The following is a 25,635-nucleotide window of genomic DNA, read 5'->3' as shown; positions in this document are numbered from 1 at the left end:
ACGTTGATGTTCATCACGTGTGAAAATAAAGCAGCAAGCAGGCAGTTCAGTGTCACACTGCCTTAGCCCTGCCTTAGTGGAGAACAGACTCAAATATACTAAGTCACAAATCACCTCTTAGCAGCTCAGACATGAACCTGGCTTCTGTTAGTGCTTAAATGTGCTCGACCAATGGTTGTGAAGATCTAGAGTTCAAAAGTGTTGACACTAGAAGGAAAATATGAAAAGAAGAAAAAATCCAAGGTAATTCACCAGTCTCTTTGCTCTTAACCTGTGCAAACATAAATGCAGCATTAAGAATACAATCCTAGGCAACTGTGGAGCCCATGGGGGAAAAAATCTTCACTTCACTAACCATTTGTCCCCTCATCTCCAGCAATCAGCATGAGGTTCACTAGAACTCTGACACAAGCATCACTCCCTACATGGGATACTGAAACTCAGAACAGAAAGAAACAGTGCATGATAAATAAAGCTGGGCGACATACACTCTTGGATCTTCTTGACCAACTTTGTACAGTTCTGCTTTATGAGATTTTGTGTTAAAATAAATTTTAAAAAGAAAGCACATTTAAAACATCAGGTATTGGTGATCAGATTAGTTAGAAGTATTTTTATTATAAATCTCAGGATTTAAGATGTAATGTTACACAACTAAGATAAATTTGAGATGGCCTCTTATTAAGCACGTGAGCCCTGCAGGTAGCACTGTGGCCCACAGGCACAGAAGGACACATTCCACCCCTCCTTGTCCCTGAGGGATGGGAGCAACCACGTCAAAGATTATGCTGGATTGGGTCATTCTGGTTTGTCACCCTGCCATTTGGGCTGTGAAGAGCTCAAAGCCAGGAGCTGATGGCTCATGCCTGAAATCTTAGCTATTTGGGAGGCTGAGATGGAAGATTGTAGTTCGAGGCTGGCCCAGGCAAGTAATTTGGGAGACTCCATCTACAAAATAACAAGAACAAAATGGACTGGAGGAGTGGCTGAAGTGGTAGAGCCTGGTTTGCAAGCATGAAGCCCTGAGTTCAAACCTTAGTTTCACCCAAAAAAAAAAAAAATTCAGGCATAGGTCTCCATTTTTGAACACTAAAGCCCAAACGAGAACCTCATCAACAGCCTCATTTTTTGAAATTCAAGCTTCCCAGTTTTCAGTTTTCCCAGTTTTTAGTTTAGTGATACTTAGGATCTTATTTGAATGATAGTGCATTTAATAAGGGTTATGATCCAAGTGGTTCTGTATTACATTCCTCACCACATGTCAAGACACCTAGCAAGGAACTAGATGATCACTCCTAAGGCTGAGATCAGATTGTGGGAAAAATACACTAACCGAGGGCCATAGACAGTAAGCATCCGACCACAGAGGTGTCTATGGCAAGTCACCACAGGTACATGGGGTGGCGGACTGACAAAGAGGGCTGGAAGAGACCTGGAGAAGTCACCTGCCTCTAATCAAGACCAGTGTCTCTGTAGCCAGTAAGTGCCCTAGTACTCACAGGTCAGGAAACCCCAGGTCTCTTTTATGTTGCCTTCATATATTTGTCTTTTAAAAGGTTTCTAAAGGCAGCATCTGTGCAAGGGAGGACACTTCAGGGGCTCCTGGTACGTTCCAGAAGTACAGGGCAAGCCCTCTTCTGTGGGATTGGAAGACACAAGGGAGAAGAGTTGCAGTGCTGCAGTGCAATACCTGAGAGGTGGTGTGATGCGAAAGAGCACCCCATACAGGTAAGGGGAGCCAGAAAGGAGCAGCTGTAGAGCACAGTGTGTTCATCAGGAAAGAGAAAAACTCCACCAAGATAAATGGCTAGCAAGTCCACAGCTCCAGAGCCACAGCTAAGCCCTCTAGGCTGGGGATCTTACTCCAGGTTCTCTCTTTATCTATCTATCTATCTATCTATCTATCTAGTACTACAGACTGACCTCAGGGGCCTTGTGCTTGCTAGGGAAACCCTCTACCACTTGTGCCAAGCCCCAGCCCCCAGATTCTCTTTAGATGAACCCTTTCCCTCTAAAGCAATGGCCCTCAACAGGATTTAGCCCACAGGGGACATCTGGCAATATCAGAGACAGTTTTGGTTGTCCTCACTGAGTGGGGTGCTACTGGCATCTTGTAGGTAGAAGCCAGGGATGTTGCTGACCATCCTCAATGCACAGGACAGAATCCTACAACAAGGAATTACTGAAATGTCAATAGTGCCATGGTTGAGAAACCCATTCTACAGGGAGGAATTTACTCATACTATTCTGAATCTAGCATGAGCCCAGGCCCTCAGAATGGATGAGCAGACCAATGTGAACGCCCTCTACTTCAAGCCCTATCTGTGGATCAAGCCACACTGTCTTGCTGAGTAAAAAAGCTCCAATTCTTCCAGAGTGTCCCACAATGTCCAGTCACCTGCTGGCAATTCAAATTCCAGCCAGTACAACTAAAACCTTAGATCCTTTTTGTCTTCTTTCTCTTCTTCTGTAAAAGCTGTTACTTCTTTCTCAGAGCCAGTGCAACCCCAAATGCCACTGCTAGGATGGCCACAGCAGCAGCGCCTCCAAACAGCAGTGCAGCCTTGCCCTCTGAGGGCAGGGCAGCTTTGGCCTCCCGGGTGGGGGTGGCCTCCTGGCTGAGACTCTCTTTCCTGATGCCTGTCTCCTTCTCACTTAACAGGGCAGGAGACCCCACCCCCTCCACATCAGCAGATTCCACTGTTGCTGCTACCTCTTCTTCATCAAGTTCCACAAAGACAGATGGCACAGGGCTGGCTTTCTCAACTGCAATCATTTCTGTGTCGGGTTCTCTGATCTCCAGCAAAGATGTGGCAGTGATATGTGGAAGCAAGGGAACAGGGGCTCCAGAGAAGGCTTCCTGTGGGTCCCTCATTGGTAAGGTGAGAGCAGCCCCACCCGCCTCCTCTGCACTCTCAGGGATCTCTTCTTTCTCCACATGCACAATGTCTGAGTTAGAAGAGTTGTTCTCGCTCCTCTCTCCAGCTCCGTTGCTATCTAAACTCTTGACTTCAGGATCCATTGCGATCTGCTGCCAGGACTCAGGACCGAGGGACACCGGTAGACTTTCCGTGTGCCAACTCTGGCTAGCAGATAGTGAGACAGGCAGGCTCTCTGACTGCCAAGAAGTTGTCACAGTTGGAGACTCTGGGGGACTGACTTGTCCAGAGTTGTCACTGGGCAGAATATAAATGTCATTACTGTCTTCTGCAATGATTCCAGGATATTCTTCTTCCTCAGACTCAAGACTAAAGACAGTGCCCTAGACAAGTAGAAGGAGAGTCAGTCAGTATTTTAAAAATAGTTGTCAACCTGGAAAAACAAATTCTTTCCTAAACTGAAGTTCCCATGGATTACTTTAGACCTAGACCTACATGGTTTCTGAATGAAATGCATTTATTTGAAGGCCAATGTACAGCAAGATTTTTTTTTTTTTGAGGCAGGGTCTCACAATGTAGCCCAGGCTGGCCTGTACTCACTGTGTAGCTCAGGCTGACCCTGAACTTTTGATTCTCCTGCCTCAGCTTCCTAAGTGCTAGCATTACAAGGGTATACCACCACTCCTAGCAAAAAGGAATTTTTAGCTGGTTTCCTTGACACTAAAAAATCAAAAGTTAATTTATATTTAGTATAATTTGCATATAGCCAATGCAATGCTTAATGCAAAAATAGAGGAAACAAAAGCGAGACCTGTGTACCAGGAGTCTATCACACAGTAGGGTATGAAAAATAAAGCCACGCCACAGCTGAAATGCTAGTAAGCGTTCAGATAGAAAAATGACTTCTTTTGTTGGAGGTGAGAGAAGGCAGGAAATGAAAGAATGTTGCATGGAGGAATGGTTATTTACGCTTGGTTTCTGAAGAATGGGGAAGGCCATGTACAACATCATACCAGCAAAAGAAAAGAGCTGTAAAAAGGGGAGTTTATTTATTTTAAAAAGCTTACTTTTGTTTTCATGAAACATGGTCTTGCTATGTAGTCCAGTCTGGCCTCTAACTCACAATCCTCCTGCCTCGGTTCTCGTGAGTTTTGGGATTACAAGCATGTGCCACTAGGCCCAGCAAGTAGCCCAATTTAATTAGTTCATTGGGTATATGAAGAATAGAAATTTTGGTTAGAATAGAACCATAGAGGAATGTGACTGATAGAGAAGTGGAAATAGGGAATCTATTTCACAGCCAACAGTCATTGTAGTTTTTGATATACAAATTGTATTCAGAATTCTGCATTAAAAATAACTGAGCCTGGCATTGGTGGCTCACGCCTGTAATTCTAGCTACTCAGGAAGCAGAAGAGACAGAGATCAGGAGGATTGAGGTTTGAAGGCAGTTAGGCAAATAGTTTGTGAGCCCCTATCTCAAAAAGACCCATCACAAAAAAAGGGCTGGTGGAGTGGCTCAAGATGTAGGCACTGAGTTCAAGCCCCAGTACCGCAAACAAAACAAAACTTCTCTGGACAAAAAAGAAAAACTTCTGGTGGTCTGGGTGGAGTGGCTCAAGTGCCTGCCTAGCAAGCGTGAGGCCCTGAGTATAGCCAAAAAGAAAATAAGGAAAAATAACTCTGAAAGGCTGTGGGGGAAAGGGGGGTGCAGCTTGGTGGTAGGAGAGTCTGCATAGCATGCATGAGACCCTGAGTTCCATTCCCAGCTGGGATGGGGTGGCGGGGGCAGGAGGATCACTTGAGTCCAGAAGTTTGGAGCCACAGTCTGGGCAACATAGTGAAGCCCCAACTCAAACAAAACAAAACAAAACATTACTCTGATACCATGCCAGAACAGAGACATAAGAAATGCTGGGACTCTTGCTTCTTTCTTTAGCAAAGTGACAAAGACAAATACTGGAGACCTTCATTTTTATTTAACAGAAGCACTGTGTGCCTATGACTCATCAAGTGCCAGGTTACTCACTAGGGCTACAAGGAAAAACAAGACTCATTTTTGAGTTGGGCACCAGTGGTTCACACCTATTATCTTTGCTATCTTGGGAGACTGAGATTGGGAGGATCAAGGTTCAAGGCCAGCCTGGGCAAATAGTTTGCAAGACCCCATCTCCAAAATAACCAGAGCAAAATGAACTGGAGATGTGGTTCAAGTGCTAGAGCACCTGCTTTGCAAGTACAAAGCCTGAGCTCAAACCCCAGTCCCACTGAAAGAAAAAAAAAAAAAAAAAAGATTCATTTTTGTTCTTAGAAAACGTACTGTCCAGCTAAGAAGACACATATGAAGAATTAATTTCAATACAATACTAAGCTTTAAAATAGGTATCTGAACAGGTGCTAGGCAAACCTGGAGGTTAAGACATCGTAAGAAAGGCAGGAAGAGAATAATGGATTATAATGTCATAGAAAGCTAGAGAGTTTTACAAGAAGGCTGACACTCATAAATGGTACATAAAGTTTAAGAAGGGCACATAAAACACATAATTTCTACTTTATGAGTACAGCTGCTATTCATGTGTAATAAAATAATTCTCTTCTTCAAACAAGACCAACACCTGTGCACACCAAGGATCAGTCACACACACACACATAAACACACACAAAGCCAGAGATACAAGCAGGCAAATTCCATGATCATACTGTCAACATTCTATTTCTGCCCACTTTCTAGCTCAACCTTTGATCTTAGGAAGATGTCCTGATGGGCATCAGAGCCAGTCATGAATATGAAATAAGCAGAGAGGAAAAGTAGTACAGCAAGTAAAAACAAAAAAAATTGTAGGAAAAAAAAGAACTGGTTTGAATTCCATCTCTTGATTTGGCTGTCTTGCCTAACCTTCAAACTTCGATTTCTTCACAAACAAAACAGGGATGACAGAAAAGATTGTTTTAAAAATTAAGTATAATGCCAGGCACCGGTGGCTCACGCCTATAATCCTAGTTACTCAGACGGCTGAGATAAGGAGGATCAAGGTTCAAGGCCAGTCTGAGTAAATAGTTTTACAGACCTCATCTCCAAAATAACCAGAGCAAAATGGACTGGATGTGTAGTTCAAGCACTAGAGCCCCTGCTTTACAAGTATGAAGCCCTTAGTTAAATTCCCACTCCCACCAAAAAAAAAAAAAAAAAATTAGGTGTACTATAGTCCTTAGCATAGTACCGAGTACATAGAAACTAATTGACAAATGATGCTACTTTATCACTATTATGATTATTGTGTGTGTTGTCATTGTTTTAGTGTCTTTTTGATAGTATGGCAGTAGAACAAAGAACTATTCTAAAATACCACCAGGCCAGGCCTGGCAGGCTAGTGTGTGCAGTAAAGACAGGAGGATCACTTGAGTCCAGGAGTTAAACACCAGCCTGGGCAAAACAGTGAGACCCCATCTCAAAAATAAATAAAGAAATTAATTAGTTAAAAAATTTGTAAAAGCCCAAATAGGTAGAATAAAAAAAGAAAAAACGATTTGAAACAATATCCTCCTCTAAGAAGGGTGATCTATAAATTTCTCCCTCTTCCTCCATCTCTTCTAAAAGTAGAGATTTCACAAAAATAGAAAGCAGAGTCTCTCCTTAGAAATTCCAATAGTATACAATTAGGAAACTGGAAGGGTGGGTGGCTTTGAGGGGAGAATAGGCTTCTGGGGGTGGCACGCTCCTGTTAGCTCTGCACTCAGGAATCTGAGGCAGGAGAATCTCAATTGAGGCCAGCTTGGGCTACGTAATGAGACCCTGTCTCTAAAAAAGGGGGCAGGTTGGCTAGGGGCATGGCTCAAATGGTAAAGCAACCTGCCCTGCAAGTGCAAGGCCCTGAGTTCAAACCCCAGTACCAAAAAAAAAAAAAAAAACCCCAAAACAAAACAAGAAAACCCAAGCAAACAAAAAAAAGTGTGTGGAGGGGTGGTTGTTTCTAGCCCTCCAACCTTTTGAGGATGACCCTTGTCTTGGGGAGTTTCCTTTGAATCTAGACTACTGGAAAGATCCAGAAGAGGTGAGAGAGAGAAAGAGGAAGGGAAGGAGAGAGGCAAGTAGAGGGGAAAAGGGTTTGGGGATTGTTGGTTCAGTTCAGAAAACAAAAAACAGAGATGACTGACTAGAAGCTGTGATGAGGTCTTAAGCATGTGAATTGGCAGCACTTTCATTAGTAAGTGGAGTTTTTGTTTTTAAACTTTGGGCCTTGCACATGCCAGGCAAGCCCTTCCACCAATAAACCACGTCCCTTAGTCCATTAATGTATTTAATACAGAGGATTTGAAGCAGCCTTTAATACCTTCAGGAAAGGTTAAAAATATGTATTAATCCAAAGTAGGCAAAAATTAAAAAGGAAGTAAGACCATATCATATGGTAACTCTCCACAAAAACCTATCATGTTCCTGCCTAGCAAGCATGAGGCTCTGAGTTCAAACTCCAGTACCACAAAACAAATCTACAATGTTATTGAGAGAAATTAAAGATGTCCTAAATAATTAAAAGGCTATATATAGTATATGCATAGACTGGAACACAGAAGAATATAAAAAGATGTTAATTATTTCCAGGTTAACCTATTACTGCAATATAATCTTCAATATAAAATTCCACCAGGCTCTTTTCTTTCTTTTATTGGCAGTATTGGTGTTTGAACTCAGAGCCTCACACTTGCTCTACCACTTAAGACACTCGACCAGCCCTTTTTTTTTTTTGGTGACAGGTTTTATCGAGATAGGGTCTCTTAAATTATTTGCCTAGGCTGGCTTTGAACCTTGATCCTCCTGATCTCTACCTCATGAATACCTAGGGTTATAGGCATGAGTCACTAGAACCTGGCTCTTTCTTTCTTTCCTTCCTCTCCCCCATCCCCACTCTTTTTTCTTTTTGCAGTACTGGATTATAAACTCAGGACTTTGTACTTGCTAGGCAGGCACTCCTCTACCTGAGTCACGTCTCCAGTCCTTCTTGCTCTGGTTATTTTGGAGATAAGGTGTTACTTTTTGCCCAGGATGGCCTGTCCTGTGGTCCTCTGATTTTAGATTGCTGGGATGACAGATACACCCTATCATGCCCAGCTTTTATCAATTGAGATGGGTTCTCATGAACATTTTTTGCCCAAGTTGACCTGGAACTGTGATCCTCCTGATGACTCCCAAGTAGTAGGATTACAGGCGTGAACTACTGGCACCCAGCTAAAATTCACCATTTTAAAGTGTACAATATAGTGCTTTTTAGTACATTCACAATGCTGTGCAACCACACTGGTATTTATGTTTTCCCTTTTTATGCTTGCCTCATTTCATAAAATGTTTTATCATACTCTTGCTAAGTCTGACAAAGACCTCAGTTCTACTGAAAAATATATTCTAATCCCTGCACCCAATATGGCCCCTCTTCTACCCCATCAATATCTCAGAGCAGGAAACATGACTCAAAGGTACCCTCTGGCTATTAGATAAAGGCTCAGTTCAATTTTATAAAACATAGTAGTGCTACATTTGAAATCTACTAATCTGGTTCTTCTAGATAATTGGCCAAGAAGGCAAGGTCATATACTATTTAGGTCATTATCCTTCTTGAGCACGTTAATGCTTTCCTAGCAAACCAAATATAAATTTCAAAAAGCTATAGCACAGTAGTGTTACAGGAGGTAAAGTCAGTCTTTCCTCTCTACTCCTAGAGCCATCATTTAGCCCAAATCTGGTTTGTTTTTTTTTTTTTTGTTTTGGTTTTTTGCGGTACTGGGGCTTGTACTCAGGAGCTTCCCCTCGAGCCACTCCACAAGCCCTTTTTTTTTTTGGTGATAGGTATTTTCAAGATAGGGTCTCATGAACTATTTGCCTGGGACTGCTTTGATCCTCAACCCTCTTAATTTCTGCCTCCTGAGTAACTAGGATTACAGGCATGAGTCACTGGCACCCAGCTCCGAATCTGTCTTTTTTTTTATTCATTTATTCATATGTGCATACATTGTTTGGGCCATTTCTCCCTCCTGCCCCCCGCCCCCCTCCTTCTCCCCTCTACCCCTCTCGCTTCCAGGCAGAATTTCTCCAATTCCATTGAAGAGTAGACCTAAGCGATAATAAGAAAGACATTAATATCAGACCCGAAACTCTGAAATTAGCCCAGGAAAGAGCAGGAAACACCCTGGAAGTAACAGGCATAGGCAAGGACTTCCTCAATACAACCCCAGCAGCTCAGCAACTAAGAGAAAGGAAGGACAAATGGGACTACATGAAACTAAAAAGTTTCTGCACAACAAAAGAAATGGTCTCTAAACTGAAGAGACCATTCAGAGTGGGAGAAAATATTTGCCAGCTACACATCAGACAAAGAACTGATAACCAGAATATATAAGGAGCTTAAGAAACTAAACTCTCTCAAAATCAATGAACCAATTAAGAAATGGGCAACTGAACTAAACCGAATCTGTCTTAATCATACTGTAGGTACTCCATGTAAGAGGAAAGGCTGGTCTTAGCCAGTGCATGCACTGCCCCTGCAAGTGCTGGTACTAAATGCTCAGGCCCTGCTGCCCTATTCATGTGGACGCTGGCTTGTTTAACATTTTGAGGGAACAGAAAGTGTTTTGCAAATATAAAAAAGTGTGGGAATTCTACCTTAAAACTGTGCATTCAATCTGGGCATGGTGGCTTTATGCCTGTGAACTGGAACTCAGGAGACTGAGCCAAAGGGAATCAGAGTTTGAAATTAACATGGGCTACCTGGCAAGATTTGGTCTCAAAAGATAAAAGCAAGAGAACAAAATAAAAAAAACCTGTGCATTCATACAAAGCAGCATGCCATTTTAGGAGAAATTTCAGACTCCCTGAAGCTATCTGTGGAACCCTGTTTAAAATTCCATCAGAGGCTGGCTTAAATTCCATCTCTCTAGACCACTGAATCTAATCTTCCTCCCTTCTCCTGAGTTCTAGAGAACTCAGTGAGTCTGGGCCACACAAAATATCATAATGACAAATTCTGTTCCATACTTCTAATTTTTTCACACATATTACAATTCCCCCAAACTATAGGTGTCCCTCAACTTACAACAGGGTGACATCCTGATAAACCCATTATACATTGAAAGTATCTTAAGCTGAAAATGCATTTAACACACTCAACACCCTGACTTAGTCTAGCCTACCTCAAATGTGCACAGAACACTTATGTTAGCCGACAGCTGGCAAAATTATCTAACACCAAGTCTACTTTATAATAAAATTTAAATATCCCATGTAACTTCCTGAAGTCTGTTCTGAAAGTAAATACGGTATGTACCCATATACACATAGTAAAGTTTAGTTGTACATTGAACTATCGTAAGGTAGGATTGTCTAAGAACACAAACACTTCAAGGGGAGAAAACATGCTTTAAACTTCGTCGTTCCCTCCCTCTCCCCAGCAAACCCTAATACGTGCTCAGCAAATAGTAATGCTCAATAAATGCTTGCATGATTGTAAAGCTGGTCTCATTTCTAGCTGTAAAAGAAGCTCTAAACAATAGCCACTTTTATTTTCTCAAGTATGTTAAGTACAATACAACTCTTCATTCATTTCTGTATTTCCACACATAGGAACTGCACCTGTTTTTGTTGTGCAAGGTCATATAGTACTGGTGCTGAAGAAGCATCAACCTCTGACTCAAGACCCACTCCCACCTACCTAGAATGTTCTCTCTTTCAATTCTGCCCACCTGAATCTTTCTCATCTCTTCTAAACACCTAGGATTCATCTGTTAGTCTTCGTTATAAAGCAAAAAGGACAAAGTATGTCCCACTCCTCCCATGTACCTTATTAGATTCTGTATGTTCTTATGATATTAATTGCAATTACACAATATGTAAAGTTAGTATAATATTAATAACCATTAATAGAACTTAAGCTGTTTTAGTTCTTGACTCGGGTCTTTTCCACTGAAATAACTGCTGCACTCTTAACTGTAGGACTGCTGCCTTGGAGTCACCAATCCCACAGACAGAATGTTCTTTATATGCACATAAGATGTGCTACAGGTGGCTATTCTAGACCCATAATCCTGTCTGAAAGGGAGATACCTTTGCTTTCCACTTTCTACTATAAACAGAGAAGGAAAATAACCAGTGGTAGTCTGAGCAGGACTGAGTAGGTTCAGAACTGCCTTTTCTTTTTTTTTTTTTAGGGGCCCATGCTAATCTTCTCTGTATCGTTCCAATTTTAGTATATGTGCTGCCGAAGCAAACACCAGAACTGCCTTTTCAAAACCAAAGCTCAGTTTAGAGCTGGGCACCAAGGCACACACATGTGATCCCAGTACTCAGGAGGCTAAGGCAGGAGGATTTTAAGTTCAAGTACAACCAAGGCTAGACCTTGTCTTAAACAAACAAACCTCGTAAGTGGCTCAAACACAGAAAACTCAGAACATGATGAACATTTCCTATGTCCTAGTAGAAGATACTCTTGAGCCATGGCCCCTGGATCCCTGAACTCATCTAACTAATCCTTGCTGCTTTTCACTTTTTCCTTATAGAAACCTTTCCCGATGAAGCTCTACCTTACAGTGTACCAGTTTTCTTTGGATTCTACAACACCTACAAGAAAACTCATACTTTACCATGGCTTTCTTGATATTTGTTTAGTTTGAACAACTAAATAACTGGCTTCTTTATGTTTAGGATGTGTTTAAACAATGAGTATATAATAAACTCACAGGTGTACTCTTAGGTTGAAGACGGAAGATTAAGATTACCGAATGCTCTCTTTCAAAGGCTGTAATCTAGATAGGGACATTATATGCTACAGAGGGCCTCAAACTTTGCTGCCTAATTAGAATAATCTGTGAAACTTTTTAAGAATTTCTTTTTTTTTCATTTTAACATTTTTATTGTAGTAAAATATACATAAAATTTACCCTTTAACCACCTTTACATGTACAGTTTATTATCATTAAGTGTATTCATACCGTTTCAATAATGCTGTGTAGGTATCTGTTTGAGTCTTTTCTTTCAATTCTTTTGGGTACATACCCAGGAGTGAAATTAGTGGATCATATGGTAATTTTTTAAGAAATGTCATACTACTTTCCATAGTGCCTGCACCATTCTATATTACCAGAAATGCTAAGAGTTGTCATATTATCCTTGCCAAGTGAGTGAAATAACCTTTAGTGGAGATTTAATCTCCACTATTGTGGTATCTTTAGCAAAGAAACATTAGGATTACACTTTTTTTTTTTTTTGGTGGCACTCATGCTTGCTAGGCAGGCACTCTTAGTGCTTGTGCCACTCCACCAGTCTTTTATTTTTTATCTTATCATTTTTACACTTACTCACATGTGTATACATTGTTTGGGCCACTTCCCTGCCCTCCACCTCCTCTCCCACTTTAAGTGTTTCCATGCTAATGTTGCAACCAAAAAAAGTTAACTTGGAATCTTAATAAAAGAGAGACCCAGGCCTTCTGCCTTGCTAAAGGTGAAAGGGTACAGCTCATTGCAACCAAAGTCCAGACACACTGAAGTGCATCACACAGGCAGAGGTGAGTGACTGAGACTCTCCACAGACTATAAGGTAATCACTTCATTTGCTCAATACACACACTCATGTCCTTTATATCCTGAGCTTTGCTGACTCTTAGTAAGTTACCAATAATGAAGAATGATATGGGCAAGGTGAATTCATTTTGTTACTTTTTTTTTTTTTCAGTATTGGGGCTTGAACTTAGGGCCTACACCTTGAGGCACTCCATCAGCCCTTTCTTGTGATGAGCTTTTTTGAGATAGGGTCTTGCAAGCTATTTGCCCGGGCTGGCTTTGAACCTCTATCCTCCTGATCTCTGCCTCCTAAGTAGCTAGGATTACAGGTGTGAGCCACAGGCACCCAGCATATTTTGCTTCTCTTTACTCAGGGTACCATTTCTTTAACCATCCTGAAAAAATGGTGGCCCAAGAATGACAACAACCTTGTCACCAAAGCCATATCAAGAGTATAGGTAAATTGGGTGTGGTGGTGCACACTTGTAATCCTAGCACTTGGCCTGGGGTTGAGAGTTCAAGGCCAGTCTGGGATACATAGCAAGACCCTGTCTTAAGAAAACAAACAAAAAAGCCAGGTACAGTGGCTCACACTTATAATGCCAGCTGCTCAGTAGGCAAAAACTGGAATGACTGCAGTGTGATACTACCTGGGCAAAAAGTGAGACCCCATCTCAATTAACCAGCAAGTCAGTTATGGTGGCATATGCCTGCAAGTACAGCTAGGCAGGAGGTATAGGAAGGAGGATCTAGGTCCTAGCAGAGGCAAAAATACACTAGATCCCTACCTGAAAAATAACCTAAAAGCAAAAGAAGGGACTGAGAGGCCTTGAGAAAAAAGTAAAAGGATCTTAAACACACGTTACAAAGGACTTCTCAGGGTCACATAATGTGCCTTCTCTTTAAAAAGCACCCTTTTCTAAAACCAGTATCATACTATTTTTTGTAACAATTTGTACTTGGAGTGATATTAAGTCATGTGACCAAGCACGGGGCTGCGTAATGCAGTCCCAACTACTCATGAGGCTGAGGTAGGACTGAGCCCAGGATGTGACATCAGCCCAGGCAACATAGAGACCTCACCTCAGAAACAAAGTCAGACAACACCAGTTACCTCACATGTGGCTTAAAACAGTGTACTCCTCTTACTATTTCATGTACATTTAACATTTTTCAGGAAAAAACTCCAAGCCTGTTATTAACCCCCAATTCTCAACTCAGTTATTTGAAAACAAGGAGTGTTCAGTTTTTTTCTTTAGTCTTAGCCTTGGATTTGCATCTGCTCTGTCTGCTCATGCTCTTCAAGTTCTTGTTTTTGTTTATTTGTTTTGTTTTTGCAGTCCTGGATTTTGAACTCAGTGCCTTTTGCTGGTAAGTGCTCTACCACTTGAGCAATGCCTCCAGCCCTCTACAAGTTTTGCAATCTGTTTTCATGCCATTTCAAAAGATGTCATCTTACATAGCTCTTCAAGCAGAAGGGCATCCAAGGGTAAAAGATGCCCATCCAAGGGTAAAAGATGCTCAGTGATAGAAACTCTCAAAAAGTTGCTTACCTGCACTTCCAAAAACAGAAGCTCTTACAGCAAGAATTGACTTGAAAGCAAAAAACAATAAAGAGCCATAACTAAAAAGGTAGAAATTTTAACTCTCAGAAAGGAGAGCTTTAGGACTCTAAAACTAAGTGAAATGGAAATTTCAAAATTTCCACAATGAGGAAATAAGGGAAAGTTAACAAACTGGCAAGAATTTACTATAAAATGTCCTTTCCCCTTATTATTATTATGATTTGGGGAAAAGGGGTGCTGGGGACTGACCCCAGGGCCTCATGCATGCCAACCATGTGTACTACCAATGAGCTACACCCCTCCTTTATTATTTTAACAGCTCAAAGGTAACAGAAGACTTAAAAACATTCTTTGTTCCTTTTCATCTCAGAACAACAAGTCTGTCCAATTATAACCTTGGAATAATATAGTGCTTAAAAGCCAACTCAGATTAAAAGCTTTTTATTTGCTGTCATTGCCTCCCTATCTTACAACTTATTTCCATGATGAGGACAAAGATTTTGTTCTCTTATCAAAGAGTCTTGAAGAAAGAAGAGACGCCCACTGAAACTCTTACTTCTAGGCACCAATTCATAAAAAGCAAAGTTATAAAAATAATGGTTCCTCCCTTCACGATTCCTGTTACTAATGAAGAGTAAGAGCTGTTCTGGGTGATATTACCTAAAACTGAGCATATGAGAAGAATGACATGTACAAGTTATCTTAAGATCCATCCCAACCACATAAATTGTTTCTAATACAAAATATTTATAGTGCTGGGCATATTTAGCTGATTGGCCCTACTTATATAAAAAACACAAAGGAGCAGAGCATGATGGTGCATGCCTGTAATCTCAGTACTTAGAAGGCTGAAGCAGCAGGATTATGGGGTTTGGTGTCAGCCTGAGCTACATATATACATATTGAGATTCTGTCTGTCTGTCTCTCTCACATATACAAAAAGGGGTGGGTAACAGGGCCCAGAAAAAGAAAAACTACTCATAAAAAAAAAAAAAAAAAAAAACTACTCATGACTACTCTTGATCCACCATTACATTTTAAATATACATTAAGAATCAGAGAACTGTCTTTTTAAAAATAAATAAATAAATAAACAAACAAAGCTCAGAGAGATTAAGTAACTTTCCCATGGTTCCTTTGCTGGTTATAAGAATCAGATGTCAGGAAAAACAGGTAACCCTTACATCCCCTTATGTGCCTTCTGAAGAGTCTGGTTGAATTATCAAGTTAAGCCTCATAACAACACTATGAGAGGTAAGGCTTACTGTTTGCATTTTACAGATAAGGCCACTGAAGAAGCCTCAGAGGATGAATAATTTTCCCACTGTTATACAGCTAGGATTCAGGTCTACATTATGCTACCCTGACTTGGTACTTCCTATTCTGGTGTTTTTCCTACTCTATCACAGTGCCTCTTAAGTATGGTTAGAAGTACATACAACAGGTTATTCTTGTTTTCTTCAAGCAAACACATAAAGATGTATTATGAAACTCTTCAGTTAAAACAGAAAGAAACAGATACATAGATAGAGAGTATTTTAAAGCAAGTATAAAAGAATATAAATATAATTTTGCTTTGGTGGTAGGAACCAAGTGAAAAGCAGCTTGACAATCATTAAAAGAATCATCTTAAAAATGTGCAGTGACTGGAGGAGTGGCTCAAGTGGCAGAGCGGCTGCTTCAGCAAACAAGAGGCCCAGTAACTTTTTCAAGGTAATTTATTTGTTTTGTTTTTTAATATAGTACACACCAATGTGAATATACTTAATGCCACTCTACTGTACACTTAAAAACGGTTAAATGATATATTTACGGTATGTATATTTTACAATAAAAATAAACTTTTTGTTTTAAAAAAATGTGCAGTAACTGCTTAATGATTTCCAGTGTTTTGTTATTTCAAAGTGTCTTCTTTTGTTGTTGTTCACATTAATTACAAGTTATTTTGTCACATTGGCAGTATTTTACCTTCTGAGTCATGGCTGCTGAAAGCCGAGTTCTGTGGACTTCACTTTTCCATATGAGGATATTCTGGCAGAATTCCAAAGCCCATCCTCACTGGTGAGTGCATCTAGGAACTCACTTCCCCTAAGATATGCCAACAAACCCTTATCATTACTTCTCAGACCTTAAATAAATCTATTTTATTCTTACAAAATAAAACATATAATTGTTTTTCTAAAATTCAAATAAGACAATAACAGCCAATGCCTCTTTGATCACTATTAATGTAAAATAATAAAAGCATGAATGTGAAACAAACTCCAGGGAAGTAATATTCTACCCAATATGATGACCAAGACTACAAAAGATACATTTCAGAACCCAACACAGGGGCTGGCAGTGTAGCTCAGTGACAAGAGCATGTGCCCAGCATGCACAGGTGTTGGGTTCAATTCCTACTGCTGAAGAAAAAAAAACAGAACCCAAAACAGTAAACACTCAAACTTGTACAGACAACAGATTGTGTAAAACAATAATTACTAAGTTGATTTAGTTGCAACCCACATAACTGACTTCAGATCACTTCCTACAGTGATCTAAACTGTTCTAACAAATTAAATTCTTTACCTGAAAGTTTCTAAGAGAGATTTTATCCTAGATTAAAAATAAATAAATAAACAACCCTTTTCAAGGTTTGCTATTCTTTAAAATAGAAATGAGAAGTTTCAAGTCAGGGAAAAGAGATAAGGATTAATTTTATTCAGACATTAGAATATTTGACAGACATTAGATGACATTTCCATAATAATCTTTCATGTTATCTAAAACTAAATCCTTTATGGTAAATATTTAGTTTAGTACAAGACAAGGAAGAAAATAAAAAGGAGCCTTACCAGAGTGGACTTGCATTGCCCTTTCCAGGAGACAACAGAGGGTAAGTCTAATATAGCAAGACAATCCCAGGAAATGAAAGAGGGTGAGAAAGTAGGAGGGAGCAGATGACTCAGAGTCATAGCACGCAGCTTGTCTGTGCCCTAACTGGGCTGCAGGGCAAATAAAGGTCAGAATCAAGGGAAACTATAAGAAGACTTAAGAAGAGGAAAAAGAAACAAACATACACACACACACAAACACACGTACACAAGCACACTCTTAAGAGACATACCTGAAAACTTGGCTTTGTAAAAACAGAACTTTTTTTCTTTTTTTTTGTGGTACAAACCCAGGGCTTTGTGCATGCTAGGCAAACACTTCACCACTGAGCTACATCCCCAGCCCAGGCAACGTTTTTTTTTTTTTTCTTTTATTTTTGAGACAGTGCCTCGCTATGTAGCTCAGGCTGGTCTGGAACTTGTGATCCTCCTGCCTCAGCCTTTCAAGTGCTGAGATTACAGGGGTAGCCACCATGCCTGGCAAAAATGGAAATTTCAGAAAATATTTTACATCATTATCTTTGTGAGACAGAACGATCTCCCGTGTCTTTTTTTTTTTTTTTTTTTTTTTGTGGTACTGGGGTTTGAACTCAGGGCCTATACCTTGAGCCACTCCACCAGCCTTTTTTTGTGAAGAGTTTTTTCGAGATAGGGTCTCTCAAACTATTTGCCAGGGCTGGCTTCGAAATTCGATCTTCCTGATCTTTGCCTCCTGAGTAGCTAGGATTACTCTGGGCTCCTCTTTTCCTTCTTTTTGTAACTGATGGAATTGAGGTTCCAAAAAGTTAAATGAATGCCCACCAAAACACAGGGTTAGTATTTAGCAGAGCTAAGCCAGAAACAAATCCTATGACTTTCAATCCTGTTCTAAACACATCATTCTCTAGCTAAAAAGGCAGAATGAGGGAGAAAAATAGGAAGAGAAAATAACCAACTAAATAAAACCCCTTTATCTTGTCATTCTAATGTCAGTACAAACATACTAGTTCCAAAAAGCTAGCAATTCTAGTAAAGATGAGTTATAGTAATTGAACTGTTATTTATTTATTTTATTTATTCATTTTTGCAGCAATGAGGTCTGAACTCAGGGCCTCACACTTGCTAGGCAGGTACTCTTAGCGCTTTGAGCCACTCTGCCAGCCGAACTAGTATTTTTAATTACATTCCCTCCTTGTGCCTTCTCACTCCACTATGAACAGGCCTCTATCTCACTGCATATAACAAGCTACACAATTATTTCCATATATTCTTTCAACCAGGTCTTAATTCAAAGAAGCCTATATTTTACTCAACTTTTGTACTCTTAGCATCTAACATGGTCCTTAGCATAGCACAAGCCATCAATGAAAGCTTACTATGTATTAAAGTTAATCTCTGAAGGATTTATATAGCATGAGATCCCATCTCAACCAAAAAATCTTAGGTGTGGTGATGCCTGCCTATCATCCCAGCAATGGCAGGATTATAGTTCAGCATGGTCTGGGCAAAAATTGAGACCCTATCTCAAAAATAACCACAAGAAAAAAGGCTGGAAGAGTGGCTCAAGCAACAGGATGTCTGCCTCAATGCAAAGCCCTGCATTCCAATCCCAGTGCTACCAAAAAAAAAAAAAAAAAAAAAAAAAAAAAGTCATGGAGAAACAAAAGGACACCAGAAGTAAGGAAAAAGTCCACACAGCACCAACTTTGGCTCTGCCCACCCCCCCTCCCCAGGTGGTGGTTTTGCCCAAAGCCACAACAAGGCAAGCCAAGTGGACCTGGTAACAGACTGGCAGTCCTACCTGCGCAGGGATTTGGTGGATGCTGACTTCTTCTGCATGAAAGGCTACCCATTGGGGAAAGAAATCCATTTTATCTCTCCCCATATCTTGGACAGCTATAGTCAGGTGCCATTATGAGGGAGTGAAATAGATGGTAAGGACCCACTGTAAGGAAAAGATACCTAAATATGCTCACAACTTTAGTTTTAACCCAATAATTCACTCACTTTATTAACCAGCCTCCTTTCAGTTATACAAGTTTTAAAATGACATTTTTTTTTCTTTTCTTCTCATTGTCCTGTCTTCCACCCCTCATTCTCCCATGCAGGGAACTCAAGAATGTCTTTATAGCTCCAGGCAAGGTCATCATGCTCCTTTCCATGGGAAAGAAAGAACATCTAGCACATCAAGGAAGGAAGGAATGTCCAGAAAAGAAAAATATAACAACTCTAAGACCCAAGGCCACCATCCGGCCCAAAGCCATGCCTTAGCACGCAATCCAGAAGCTACCACTGCAGGGCTCTCTTTTATTTAAAAGCCTGCTCTCCCACTTGGGACTAAGACTGTAGTGGATTTTTTTTTTTTTTTTTTAAAGATGGTAGGTTATACAGTCTTCATTTTGCCTGGCAAAATTAATAAACCTTTACTTCCTTTTCTCCAAAAAACATGCTCTCATTATTTGTGAATTGGCATTGCATTCAAGGAACCAAATTTCCATTATTACCACCTCTCCCTTGGACATTAAGAGAGAAGTTAAGCATTATCAGAGCACTGTAAAGTACTGTTAAAGGACCGCTACTGATAAACTTTTGTTGGAGCACTCTTCTGAAAGTTTATTCTTCCTTCAAATATGCTAAGATGTTGGGAGCTGGGGAGATTTAACTCCCTAATTGACAGCTGTTAGACCCTTCTCTCAGACCCTGGCTGCCTTAAGAAAAGGACTTCTAACCAGGCAGGTGGACTGCCCTCATGTCAACACCCAAAGCACAATTTCAGTTCCATGAATTTTTCTTTTTTGGTGGTACTGGGATTTGATCTCAGAGCCTTGTTCTTTCTAGGCAGGCACTCTACTCTTCAGCCACACTGCCAGCCCTTACAATTTCAGTTCCAGACTGCCCCATCAGAGAGTTTGTAGGAGACTTTTGCCATCATGACAGCCACTTTCACCCAGGCCAGAGAAGAGTATACTTTGGCAAAACACAGACCTGTGATTGGTGTAAATGAAGTCCTTCATTTATATGAAGGACTCTTCCATAATTAATGCAAATGAGAGGAAACTGCTGTGACTGATGCAGACACCCTTGTCCTTGTCTCTTATGGCAATATGTAAGCAGGCTGGGAGACATCCTGTCCTTTGCTGACCCCATCTTTTGCTGCTGCATCAGGTCCCAATAAAAAGTTTCTCGAGTGGTCCTGCGTATCTTTGCTGAGCTGGTAACACAAAGAAAAAGAAAAGCAGCCGTGGCAGCAAGAGAGATGGCAGTGGCAAAAGGGAGGAAGCTGCCCTGACATCAGGACAGTAGTTCCCATGGTGGCTGGAACTGAGTGACCCTATGTGGAAGCGGCCTCAGGCTAATTACAGCTGAGCAGCCTAGGTAAAATAACTGGGGCAGTAGTCAGTATCAATGAGTAGCAGAGACAGTAAAACCGATAGTGGACATTTGGGATTGGCCAGTGAAGAGACCCCTCAATACATGTCCCTGCCTGGGGCACAAAGGACTGTAACACTTCAGCCAATTCTAAGGCCCAAATCCCAACTCAAGCCCTAGGTGTCAGAAGTCTCAGGCCCAAACCCTGAGATGAATCTGCTGTCAAAGACCCAGGTCAAACTACTGCTGCTTTCTGTCATCCACTTTGCCACCTGCAAATGCATGGGCCTCAAAACTGGAAGAGCTTCTTGCCTATCCATCATTCTATCTGGATAGAGCAGAAGGATCCCAGTCAATCAGTTTGAAACAAGGGGACCTATTGTCCATAACTGAGTTTTTCTGGGGACATCAAAACAAGGAACAATCGAAAGTGAAGGAGCCTACCCCAATCCCCAAACACAGTGTTTGGGTGGCTCACAGCAAAAAGAGGAGGTCATGGGAAGTTGGAGGGTCACACATAGACCTGCTAAGAAGTCTAGGCAATGGGGAACTTGAGCTGTGAAGGGTGCAGGGTTGGTGGCTCCCCACTCTGTGGTGAAGAGTCCCATCACTGTATATCACTGCAGAGACTGAGATCCAGGCTGAGCCTTGGTCAGAGGACTGCTCAGCCTCTGAAGCTGCTTCCCTGCTAAGTGTGGATAGCTATCAGGCAGGACCAGAGCTATGAACACAGATCTGTGGACCACAAAATATCCTCAGCTTCCGCTCCCTCTCAGGGTGATTTACTGCTGGGCAAATCTGAAAGCTCTGAGACCAATAGATGAGTGCCAGGTTTCCTTAGTTTTCCACCTTTGGCACAGTTCTCAGGGCTCTGTGTGCTACCCCTACATTCCTACACATGGGGGGAACCCCTACACTTGGACATTTGCCACCCCCAGGTACACAAAGGAGGAGGTCTGGAACAAGAGGGAAGCTGCCCAGATCAGACTGCAAAGCTTGCTGGGCAACAAAGGAAACCTTCTCAATTAAATGCAGCCTCAATACTGACGACTGACCCTGGACTAGCCTAGACCTCAGCCTGCATACAATACCACCTTGACATGGCTATAATAGCAACCACGATGGTGGCTTGTTTTCTTCTCTTGGACTGGTACTAGAGACTGTGCCATTAAGAGAAGATAGCTAAGACGTCAACCAAATAAAGCTGGAAAAGATATCCATCCCAACAAATTAACCTATGAATCACAACACAGAAACACAAGGAAAAGGAAAAAGCAAGGCAGTGTGACTCCTCCAAAAGCTCCTAACACCTCCGTAATTGAATCCAAAGATAGTGAAATGGTTAAAATGCCAAAGAAATTATTTAGAAGTTTGCTGTACCTCTAGCTATCAGGAGGATTGTGATTTGAAGCCAATCCAAACAAATAGTTCACAAGACTTATCTTGTAAATACCCAACACAAAAAAGGGCTGGTACAAGTGGCATAGTGCTTGCCTAGTAAGTGTGAGGCCCTGAGTTCAAATTCCAATACCACACACACACACACACACACACACACACACAAACACACACACACACACACACACAAAACCCAACAAAGCCAGGTCTGGGTACAGTGGCTCACACCTGTAATCCCACTTATATCAAGAAACAGAGATCAAAAGGATCATGATACAAGGTCAGCCCAGGCAAAAAAGTTAGCAAGATACCATTTTGACAAATGAGCAAGATGACTTACTAGGTTTTTTTTTGTGTGTGCGAGACTGGGTTTGAACTCAGGGCTTTGCACTAGGCAGGTGCTCTACCACTTGAGCCACACCTCTGGTTCATGAGCAAGGTGTAGTGGAACACAAATATAATCCCAGCTACATGGGAGTTATAGGTAAGAAGATCAAAGTCTGAGATTGGCTCCAGGCAAAAAGCATGAGACCCTATCTGAAAAATAATTAAAACAATGGCTGGAGGCACTTTTTGAGGTAGAGAGACTACCTAAAGCATGAAGCTCTGAGTTCAAATTCCAGTATTGCCAAACAATAACAAAAAACTAAAAACACAAAGCCAGGTGCTATGGTACATATCCGTAATCCCAGCACTAAGAAGATGGAGGTCTGAGGCCTCCCAAGCAAAAGTGTGAGACCCTTCCTAAAAAATAAACTAGCCATCAGCTCCTGCATCTATCTGTCTAATCTGCTCATCATAAAAGTTATTAAGTTCTTTCTCTAAGAGTAGTTGAATTTTCAGTTGAATTTTGTTTGTTATCTTTAGCTTACTGCCATAACACTGCTGCACATACCTCTTGTTCCTATAAGAAATGCTGGGCCTCATCAGGACCAAAGTTCTTATGTCTTCTAGGTTCATCCTTCACATACTGGTTACCCAGGACTTTCAGATCATGGGGGGCAGAAGTTGGTGGACATTTAAAATACGCCTACAAAAGTTCCTATGGGAACTGTGCTACCAAGCATCCTGGGATATGGTTTGACTTTATGGACTTTGAGGCAAATTTCTTCTGTAAATATTTGGGTAGAAACAGGCTTTTGAGAATTTACTATGTTATGAAGCAGTATGCCTGGTATTGGGATACTTATCCTGTTTTGTTATTCAAAAGCATGAAAACCAAATTCCCTTCTCCAAAGACAGGATATTACTGAGAAGAAAAGCGTAACATGTGCAAAATAATTACAAAATGATTGCATAATAGAAATTTAGAGAAAGGAGAGGTAAATGTACATGGGTTAATGACAGAAGGGTTCACAGAGAAGCAACACAGACTAAATCCTGCTGAATAAGAAATATTGCAGCAGATGTAGAAGAGTAAGAAGGATTTCCAAAGTGGGTTATAATGTTTTAGTTGAATAGAAACTGGAGATATACACTGAACAACGATGAGAGTGTGCAACTTAGAGCTAAGACCATCTGCAAAACTGGTGAAACAACTGTTGCTCTGGCCTTGGACTTAACAAATTCATGTAACAATCTGAAAAGTGTTTAGGCTTGAGCAGCTGCTAAACTGTGCACAGTAACAGTGCAATTAGTGCCTCCAACTACTACCATCTCACTCTACCTTTTCCCCATTCCAGGGCTGGTGTGGAGGATCTTCTGGAGTGACCCTCTTCTGGCTGGAAAATGTTCACTCAACTTGAATTGCCAGGTGTTATCCATGCCCAGCACTACTGCTGATGGAAGTTAGTATCTTATGAACATGTGAGTTTCTAGGATCACCAGCTCTTTCAACTGAAGATCATCATTTGCTGAAGCTTCATGAATGTGCAAAAGAGCCATAAATGAATATGGGGCAGAGAAAAATATGGAGAGAACTGAAAATGAATGAATGTGCAAATCCCTTGGGAAAGGCAACAATCTTTATTAACTCAGTATCTGAGTAAATTCTCTGCTGAATCTTTGAGACAGAGGCAATTTCCTGGATGCCAATAAATCTGATATAAAGCAAGAATACTAAGAAATAATAAAATTTAGCAGAGATATCATATACTGCACATTTTGGACAATGATATTTCATACTGCTAGTATACCATTATCATAAAATACCTACTTTTAAATTTAAAAGAAACATGAAAGTTTCACATACTCAAAAAAAATCAGGCAACAGAAATAGTTTGAGCTTCTCCAAATGTTCACTTTCACAAATATTTAAAAATAGTATATACATATACATGTCTGTATATATTTACATATTCTGAAAACTAAATGAACTATGTTCAAAAAGCTAAAGAAAAATGTAATAGTAACTCAACGTATCTCAAAAAATGCTTAGAAATTCAAGATAATTCCCTAAAATGAGGCAACTGTTCTGTTTACAGAGAAGCTGAAAGTGAGTATGAATCACAAAGGAAAGGGAAGCCACTGTGATGAATCCCACATTTTCTTGGTTTCAATTTTTAATTGCTTGTAGTCATATGAAAGTGCCACAAAAAGACATGTTGTGAGAAGAAGTCAGCCTTCTGAATAGCTTTATCTTGCTTTATAATTTTAAAAAGATTTTCCTTTGCTTATCAACTGTGCTAACTATATGATTTAAAAGGTTTGTTTTTAAAAAATCCTGAAAGAGGGTAGCGCACTGTATTAAATATGTAAGGTCTTATCTACGTGGGTTTGATTACAGAAACTAATAAAGTATTCTCTAAATAAAAAAAAAAAAAAAAAAAAAAAACCTGAAAGAAAAGTCCAAGAAAAAAAATCCAAGAAAGAGTCCAAGAAAAGATGGATTCACTGCTGAACTCTACTAGACTTTTAAAGAACTAGCATCAATGTTCCTCAAACTATTTCATGAAATAGAAAAGGAAAGAATGCTACCACATTCATCCCACTGAGCCAGCGTTACCCTGATACCAAAACCAAAAGGGAATCAACACAAAAAAGGAGTATAGACTATCCTTGATGAACATGAATGCAAAAATTCTCTGTAAAATAGCTGCAAACCAAATTCAATGACACATTTAAAAGATCATACACCATGATCAAATAAGTTTCATTCCAGGGATGGTCCACCATATGCAAATCAATAAACATAATTGAGGACAAAACTGCATGAGCACCTCAACAGACAAAGAAAAGGCCTTTGATAAAAGTTCAACGTTACCGCAGGACAGTAGTGTCTGAAGACACTAGGAACAGAAAAGACCTGAATATAATATTAAATGGGGAAGAAACTTCCTTTAAAATTAGCAACTAGACAAAGGTGTCCACTCTACTCTTATTCAATGTAATAATACTTGAATTCTTAGAGCCTAATAAGGCAAGAAAAAAAGGGAGGATACAAATAGAAAAGGAAGAAGACAACTTATCCTTATTTGTAGACAAGAAGATCCTGTACATAAAGACCCTAAAGATTACACAGAAATCTTAAATCTGATTTAAAAAAAAAAAAACTTTCGCAAAGTATCAGGATACAAAAATCAACATACAAACATTAGTAGCTTTTTTCTTCATACCAATAATGAACATGGCTGAGAAAGAAATCAAGAGAACAATCCCATTCACAATGGTCTCAAAACAAACCAACCAACCAAGAAATAAGCTTAACCAAGCAGATTAGAGACTTCTCCAACAAAGATGATAAACCATTGAAAAATAAAATCAGACACTGGAAAACAGAAAGATCTCTTATGTTCTTCGATTGGCATAATTAATATTGTGAAAATGGCTGTATTACTGAAAGCCACAGACACACTGAATGCAATCCCCATCAAAATCTCAATGACATTCTTCACACAAATAGGAAAAAAAAAAAAAAAAGCCCTAAAATTCATATGGAAGCACAAAGACCCTAAATAGCCAAAGCAATCCTGAGTAGAAAGAACAATGCCAGAGATATAAAAATATCTGATCTCAAATTACACTACAGAGCCATAGTAACAAAACCAGCATGGTACTGGCACAAAAACAGAGACATAGATCAGTGGA

General features: G+C 40.3%; 1 protein-coding gene, 1 long non-coding RNA gene and 1 pseudogene across 8 annotated transcripts in view; 1 reads left to right on the top strand and 2 right to left on the bottom strand.

Moving 5' to 3' along the window:
* Positions 1–593: 593 nt before the first annotated feature.
* Positions 594–25,635, bottom strand: part of Bcl2l13 (BCL2 like 13) — an 85,439-nt gene continuing 60,397 nt past the window's right edge. For 3 of the 7 annotated variants that reach the window (XM_020153867.2, XM_020153871.2, XM_074076419.1), the window contains one exon: positions 594–3,262. In XM_020153867.2, the coding sequence (XP_020009456.2) occupies positions 2,480–3,262 (783 nt within the window). In that variant the 3' untranslated portion in view covers positions 594–2,479. Of the gene's footprint in view, positions 3,263–15,955; positions 16,076–16,824; positions 18,448–25,635 lie in introns of those variants that run through there. The other 4 variants (XM_020153824.2, XM_074076420.1, XM_020153819.2 and 1 more) reach the window with 4 other exon arrangements.
* LOC141424461 (U6 spliceosomal RNA) lies at positions 11,044–11,135 on the bottom strand (annotated as a pseudogene).
* On the top strand, positions 13,947–21,032 carry LOC109678175 (uncharacterized). Its single transcript, XR_012448933.1, has 4 exons — positions 13,947–15,241; positions 15,574–15,700; positions 15,948–16,048; positions 18,951–21,032. It is a non-coding gene; the product is annotated as an uncharacterized lncRNA (long non-coding RNA).

Source organism: Castor canadensis, chromosome 6 (assembly GCF_047511655.1).
Source record: "Castor canadensis chromosome 6, mCasCan1.hap1v2, whole genome shotgun sequence".
Lineage (NCBI taxonomy): Eukaryota > Metazoa > Chordata > Mammalia > Rodentia > Castoridae > Castor > Castor canadensis.
Note: the sequence above shows the minus strand (reverse complement) of the source record. Positions and strands in the feature narration are given on the sequence as shown.